Source organism: Pocillopora verrucosa, chromosome 3 (assembly GCF_036669915.1).
Source record: "Pocillopora verrucosa isolate sample1 chromosome 3, ASM3666991v2, whole genome shotgun sequence".
NCBI classification, from domain to species: Eukaryota; Metazoa; Cnidaria; class Anthozoa; order Scleractinia; family Pocilloporidae; genus Pocillopora; species Pocillopora verrucosa.
The window spans coordinates 18,121,839-18,129,945 of NC_089314.1; the positions used below are offsets into that span (position 1 = coordinate 18,121,839).

Sequence of the window (8,107 nt, forward strand, 5' to 3'; positions counted from 1 at the left end):
AAGGTTTCTGGTAAACCAGGTCAAAGGCTCTGGATCTAAAACGACCACAATACCTTGTTTTGCTACTCTGCAATATACAAGGCTCGATTTCTCAATGAAGGCTTGACTCTTCAGTTGAGGCTCAATTTAACAATCAAGCCTCATTTCTCTAATGGAGGCTTGGGGTATTGAGAAAAAAAAGGAAAAAGAATGGAAAACACGTAAGAAGGAAGAAAAGAAAGAGAGAAAGGAAGGAGGGAAGGAATGCACCAGGCAGCAAACACGCAAGGGTGTAATTTACACATTTGAGAGGGCCCAGGGTCCCAGAAGGGTTTCTCATTGTGGGTAGAATCTACTGAGCAAATTAGTGCAGATTAATTGATTGCTCAGCGATTGAACAAAACTGAAGGTAGGAGAGTTGCATTGTGCGCTTCTGTGATTTCATGCTATAAGAAACCGCAAAGAACTTGTGAACGGGAGATGAATAGATGGAATGCAAGAAAGCACAGAGGATAATTTTTTTTCTTGGTTTCTAAAAGTTTTACCTGCCTAAAATGAAGTGTATGTTGCAGTTACAAAGAGGTTAAGCTTATATTATTTACTGTATTCAATTGTTATAGGTACTTGTATTAGGCCAAATATCGGTTAATGCAGAGCAAAAGAAAATGTTGTACAACCCATAGTAGTCGAGAAGATAAGAGTCTTAAATGTAGTCAGAAAAACAGTTAAGGAACTAAAGTGCTCCTTTAATTACATGGTATGTATGGTTAATTTTCAGTGAGCTTCACACCCTAAAGTCTCAAGGTGAACAGTTTCCTAAAAATTAGAGTTTTTCTGCTCCTCCTTCACGCGAGGAGTGTATATCACTACATACGAGAAACGGTAATAGTTGACACAAGTAAACCAGGCCACACTGCATGTGCAACATTAACTTTTAATCTCATATGATAACTAGTACTGCATAATACTAACAACATATACATCAGGTACTGAGTTTTGGATCACTCACGGTTTCTGGGAAACCACTCAATTTTTAATCGTCACGATTTATGAGTCACTAGATAAATGATTTTCAGCGAGACCCGTTCATTCGAGAGAATCGAAAAGAGTCAAAGCGAGACTCGTGTCATTGAAACGAGATTCGTTCGTCAAACGTCAGCTCTCAGCGCATGTGTAGATGTATAATTTTTTTCCCAAGGTGTAGTGTTGTAGAGTCGGAAGGTTAGTGCTAAGATATTCATACAATACCTAAAGGTAAGTTCTATTTTCTATGTCTTGGTATGGTAAATGGGTAGGGAAGGCCTTAATCAATATTATTATATGGCTGGTAGCATATATTTCAGCACATAGAAAAAAGCATTGAATATGTGTATCCAATAAAGTTCAAAGCTTCCAGGCCCAATACTAAAGTTACTTCATTCCTCCACAATGAGGGATGGCAATTATGTCGCAAGACCTCACCACTACCTCCACATTCAATCATCAAGGTAGCCCTGGGGGTCATCGCGGGATATTCCTTGCTGTGTTTTAAGAGGCATTTTCAAGTTGGCCCACGCCAACTCAGCTTCTTGTGTATGGATACCAGTTACAGGATCCACAAAATTTTCCGAGTGAACCACAACCCGATGACGGGCAACTCGGTTTGGGAAGTGTCTTTGTAAGTTGCGATATGCTCCCTAGTCATCTGTGTACACTGTGCTTCCTGGTTGCAAGCACTTGGCCAAAATTGGCAAAAGAGTTGCCTGATCCCTACGCCTAACAACCTGGTAGAAGCCTTTGGCTGGACTTGTGGCTGTGTATAGAACGCCAAACACCCATATGTCAGGGGCTCGTCTTCCTCTGTTGTACTAATAGAGAAGATGTCGTCATAACTTTTTTCTATGAAACTGCTTCGAACATCAGAAAATGTTTTAACGAAGGTTGTTTGCTAATGCAGTTTGCAATCTACAGTCAGAAAACTGATTTGTCCAGCACAGTCTATTTTAGACTATCAATTTTGGTAAAACACTTTCGAGTAAGTTTTTTTAGATCTTGTTGCTAATTGTGTACTTTGAGTAATATTTTAAAGAGTTTTTATGAATAAGACCATATCAGCTCGAGTGGAATTTGTTTGATTAAATGCTGCTACTTATACTTAGCAAGCTTTGAATTTACCTTTGCTTTATGGTTAAATTTACTCTCGTCACATTTCACAACAGCCGCTCCTCCGACCGGAAACGGGAGAAATGGATTTGTTGCCAAGTCCGTGGAACAAATGTCCTCTAAGGCATGAAATACTTTGCAAACCAGGTTGTTGGCAATGGCCAACATCTGCGACGTCTTCTTGCAGCTCAGGTCCACCGACCAGAAGTATATTAGCATAATGAGCTGTCCTAGAGGTAGCTTCGGAAACTTGGTAAAGAAAGAATTTGTCCTAATGCTTCGTTTCATCTTGCGAGTCTAGCATCTCCTAAACAAAGGGAGAGACAAGATGAGACGACCATTAAACATTTGCCGGGATTCGTTAATATCTGAGCTGTCTTGGGAAAACGAAGGAAAATGAAGAAGTGACAAGGAAATCATACATCCTTTCGAACTACACTTGATTTACATTTTATCAAGTGAAAATGGGGCGTCAACCATGGTCCACCTTCTGCGTGGTGCCTCTCGTTCACGAGGAACAAATTATGAGCAGATGATCACTAAAGCGCTTATGTTGAGGCTGTTTTGGTTTTGGTTTTGTTTTGTTTCTTTTTTTTTGTGTTTTATTTTCCTAAATCAAACATATCAAGTTGGAGATTAAATAAGGTTGATTTTTACTGACCATAATTATGGTTATATTGCTGAGCTTCTTAGTCGCATTTTAGAGGATAATGTTCTCTCATGTAAAAGTCTCCATTGACTTTGTCAAAATTAATCTTTTACCAGGATACTACAAAACGAAGACTAAAATATTTGAGGCCTCAACACTTGATCTATAATTACTTTCATGCGAAATCTAGTAGACAAATTCTCCTCCCTACCATCAAAATATGTCCACGTGGGCATTGCCTCGTTGAACCACTATCATGTCTTGGTTACACACGCCGTAGTGCAATGGATTGGCCAATAATCCCCGGTTTTAAAGCCATCGGATTATCCTTGAAGGGTTCGCTTGCTTTAAATTACTAAAATAGAGAAGATCCATGTAGCACATGAAATAACAAAATCAATCAGCCAAGGAGTGCGATAATAGACTATCAACCGCTATATTCAAACATGCCTACTACACCTTTGTTTGTTGTCATTGGTCAATTTGGTGCACTGTCATTCATGCATTTCACTCATTATTATTCCAACTAGTACATGCTGTTTCCTCTTAAGTCCTCTTTGTTGTTGACCAGCTGTTATGTTGTGTACCGTTATCCCTATTGATGTTATTGGATGGAGTCTAATATGGATGGCTTCCTTGACCCTATGGGTCAATAACTTTAACCTGGTTCCAAACAAGAACATGTCCTGTTTTATTAGCATGTTATGTATCTTCTGAGTTTTGAGTTTGAGCAAGCCGCGTCTCTTTTAAGTGCTTTTTATGGCTCAGTTATCGCTCTTCCTGTTTTTCAGATCGAGTTTCCCTTCCTCGATACGTCATTTAATTGGGATGCCAGAGGTTTCATTACCACTAGTGCATACAGAAAGGCTACTTGCACAGACTGATACTTGGCCTTTGACCCACATCATCCTTAGTCAGTGAAGCATGCTTTTGTCTAGTGTCTACACGATAATTTTGTTCTGGCATAGTTGAAAGCGGGTCTGCCACAGCAATTACATTAAGAGGGTTGTTACTATCTCCCCATAAGATTTTCTCCATGCTACCATGACTATTTTTGATTAGTCAGCCAGTATATTTGAACGACTTTTATTAATATTCAAGATTCATTTGACACATGATAAATATCATTGGACTGCATTTCTGTGAATTCCCATTCCAGTTATTAACTGTGGAAGAGAAACAAACACAAAGAGTGAGGTGTGGAGTTTGAGGGAAAGTCAATTTCAGATGACAGGGGCAGGGTTCGAATTTAACTTTTTTCTAAGGGAGCCAACTGGTGACTAACCTAAAAATTTTGGCCGCCAAATGGAAGGGTTTGATTACTTAGTTAACTAGCTAATGCAAAAGCAGCATGTTACAGTCAATTGGTATTCCCGTTGGGATACAGAGTTCCACGGATCTGCTTCACTTCAGTGAAGACCTCTGGAAATGTGGCCTCCTCAGCCTTTCGCCTGCATCCCTGTTCCTTGTCAACCATTTATTGATGCTAGGTGTGGGGTCAAATTCGGCTGCTGGAGGCCCCTCTGCTGAAATGCAAATCAAATCTTCCAACATAGAGACAGCGAGGTTAACTCGTACGCTGCTCTTGATTCGGTTTTGGGCTGAAATCGCCCTTTCACACTGCGCAGCAGAAATTAGCTGAACAAGGAGGATATCCACAAGATGGAGAACATTTTCGAAGTCATCCTTGTAGGGCGTCTTGATGAGCAGGGTCTCCCACAAACTGGCATAGTCCTTGTCTCTAAAGCTAGTATTGACAAGAACCTTAAGAGAGAACCACTCTTCGGGAATGGAAAAAAACATCACATCCAGCCTTCTGCAGTAATGGTTGAAACCAGTCGAGAAGGCGTTCAATTTTCTCTTTGCCAAAATCGACCAGTTCCTTTGTCCTTTTTGGCCAAGCATCAACATTGAAGACAAGGAGATTGTTGATGACGTCCGCTGTTCCATACTTTGTGGTGGATTCTGAGTTGGAGGCTGAATTCATCAGTGAACCAAACCTCTCTTCAAGCCCAGTCAGGCACAACCCAATGGCTTCGTTCACTCTTGACTGAAAGCTGCCAGTGCGTACATCTCCTCTCTTTGGTTTACCATCGAGCAACCCTCTCAGTGTAATGCCTTGAAATCGAAGCTCATCCTTGACTCCAGAATGCTGAAGCATATTCATAAACCGTGCCAAATGTCCATTTGGTACGGGACGGATCTTCAAGGCTTCAATGTTGACCACTGTTTCATGAAGAAGCGACACTGCCACCGGAAGGATGAGATCATTGCGTTGCATCTTCAGACTTAACTTAGCTATGATCTCGAACATGTCTGCCAAAAAGTGACAGAAAGCAGAAAACTGAATGCTCCTCATTTTCTCGGCAACATATTTGGCCCGCCCTTTGACATCTGTATTCTTTGATGCTGCACTAAGGTGGTCCATGTGCGACAGCACTGCAGTGTATTGGCCAGATCCCTCTTTCCCTGGTTCAATCATTACTTTCAGGGCCCAACTGATATGGGGAAGCCACCTTGTTCTACTAACTTGAGTGGGCTTTAGAACATTCACGCCAAGCTTGGTTCCCACGGCCTGCAGCTCACGCATACTCTTGGGACTATAGTGGTAAGTCTTCCATATTAGTTGAAGAACTTCATAGATGGTTTCAAGAAGCTTGCAACTTCTCTGCATTTCCAGTAAGGCTAGTTCGAGACGATGCGGAAGGCAATGGAAGTCGATGAGGTGAGGAACTTCTTGTCGTAACAAGGCTACAACACCTCCTTTTTTTCCGAGGTTAACAGAAGCACCATCTGCCCCCATTCCCACCACTTTCTCTTTCCAGTGATGAATGCCGCTCACTTGAAATGCACCATTCACAGTGTCTAGGATACCTTAAACGTTAAATCATTTAATAATTAGTTTGTTAGAGTGATTTTACTAAACCCGTGAAATAGTAACTACACTATTAGTTAGTATTACGCACTAATTCCATTCCACTCATTCCTTTTGTTTAGCTCTGACTCTTACACACAAATTGTTAGATAATGTTTCGTGGGTTAAGTAAAATCACTCTCACACAATATTTATATTCATGGAAACATTCACGTTACGTGCACATGGGGTATCCTTTCAGTCTGTCCTGGCTCACCCCACCAAAATTTTGTAATCATGTCTTACTTAGTTACTGTAACGGTGCAAAGTATACTCTAACACAATAGGTGTATACACAATAGGTTTTCTTAGCTTTATCCTTGGCTAGCCCCAACATTTTAAATTGGATTTCTAAATATTGTCTAACATACAAAAAGGTTACCTTGTGCATGCGCATGGGCCACTTCCTTATGTCCTACAAGTTGATTTGTAGGCACCCCATCCTTGACAAATCTGCAGTGGACGGTCTTGTTTTCTTTTCCACTTGCATCTGTTGCACCGTCAATCATGACGCTCACATTAATTTCGTTGGCTAACTGTTCCGTTATAACCGAGCTAACAAGAGAAACAAAATTGTTGCATCCTTTGTCGTTTCTGTACGTCAGGCTAATTTCTAGGCCATTTTTTATTTGAAGTGCAAGAATGGGCTCAAACTTGCTGAAGGGCAATTCCTCCTTTGCTATTAAATAAGCCGTGTTTATTTTGGCTGCAACATCTTTCCGGTTTTTTTCTTCGGAAGCCTTTTCCCCTTTTTGAAAGCTTTGTGCAATTGTGGAGTTTTCCACTGGCTTTTGCTTTGCTAACGCAGCATCTCAGGCACGAAGATGACCACCACCAATGTTATGTTTTTGTAATGTCTCCTCTTTAAATGTGCTGCAACCTGCCAAAAATTCTGTTCTGCCCGCCACAGGTGGTGCACTGCAACATATTTGGCACGTCATCATGTTTTGGTCCTCATGGAAGACTACCCAAGGAAATTCATCCTTCCACTGTGACAGGAACTTACGATTAGGTGTAGTTTTAGACTTCTTAACAATCCCTTTGTTAAGTTCTGCCTTCTTTACACTTCTCTTCACGTCTTTCCTGGTTTTTCCATTGCTTGAACTTGCCGGTTTTGTGGTGGGATTTGCTGGCGACGACTTAAAAAATGACAAAATAGTTCCCTGTTTGAAGCCTGTGCTTTTAGTGCCTGCTGCAGGGGAGGCTTCACGTTTCCATATGACTGGAACGAAGTGATTCGGGGTGTACCATGCATTCGGTCGGTTATCCAGGCTGCCTTCTCTTGACCACAGTATGAACAAAGGTTCCACTTCACCATCCAGACTAGCTTCTTTTGGATTGAGGAGCTTGTGCATTAATGGCCGATGTCGAAAGTTGACTTCCGGATATAAAGAATATATCGGTCGTCTTATCACTGAGGCAAGAGCCATCATGTGAACTAAAGATCCCCACACCCCAGTTTTGCAGCCAGCCAATGCCACTGCTTTAATAGCATCGATCCTACTGCCACCACCGGCCAATATCTGATCACCATCCGCTGACAAGGCAACTGTAAATAACGTCAACTCCTGTACTTCGGAAAGTTCTCTAATGGTATCTAGAAAAATTTCGTGATTGGCATAATGTTCAGCATTGAAGTATAATTCTCCAGCAACAAGAATACGCAAGCCTTCAGTGCGAGATTCATCGCCACAAAGGAGTAGTGAGGCCGAATTATACAAGCAATTGCCATTTCCAGTTGATTTCAGCGCCACAGGATTTCCACTTGGCTTAGCAGCGATGTCATCTGGTATTAAGCTTGTTCCAAGGTCATCCCGAGGCAGCTGAGTCAAATCTACCGCATCGGATTGTATAATAGAACATGTATCCAACTCGTTGAAACATTTCAAAGCAGTGGTTTCGTCTCCTGAGAGCAGCAAATCACAAAATGATCGCAAAGAGCTGAAAGCCATCTTTCGCACGTGTAGTACGTGGTAAGACAACACCACAACTCGTATTTCAGAACACTTTATTAATACAGTAATCATTGTCAATGAAGCAGAGCAAGAAGCCAAAAAGTGTGATCACGTTAAAATTTATTAACATTTTCTCGTGCAAATTTAATCTAATCAGAAGCCATGAGAAGCCAACTCGATTGCTTGGAAGGAGCTCTTGGCTTCTGGTTGGATAATGACTGCACGATAGACTGTTCATTAGTTAAAAGTGGCCATACTTTTGGGACTCTTGTTTTATTACTGGCATTTACTCTGTTTACTGGTATTTAGGTTAAGTATTAAAAGATTAATTGATGTAGTTAAAGGTGCAAAGGTAAAGAACATACAGTAAGAACATACAGTAATCGAGAGCTAAAATAACCATGACCGGCCGCCATCGTGACCTGCCTTTCCAGTCCAGTCCAATCCACCCCGGGTCACCTCTAAGAA

General features: G+C 41.3%; 1 protein-coding gene and 1 pseudogene across 1 annotated transcript; both read right to left on the reverse strand.

Annotated features, from left to right (window-relative positions):
- Positions 1-1,442: 1,442 nt before the first annotated feature.
- LOC131794142 (uncharacterized) lies at positions 1,443-2,289 on the reverse strand (annotated as a pseudogene).
- A 1,885-nt stretch (positions 2,290-4,174) lies between these two features.
- LOC131787420 (zinc finger protein 862-like) lies at positions 4,175-6,193 on the reverse strand. The gene is made up of 3 exons (XM_066163561.1): positions 6,067-6,193; positions 4,606-5,644; positions 4,175-4,517 (listed from the first exon to the last, which is right to left on the reverse strand). The coding sequence occupies exons 1-3, from the start codon at positions 6,191-6,193 to the stop codon at positions 4,175-4,177; spliced, it is 1,509 nt and encodes a 502-aa protein (XP_066019658.1).
- Positions 6,194-8,107: the final 1,914 nt, after the last annotated feature.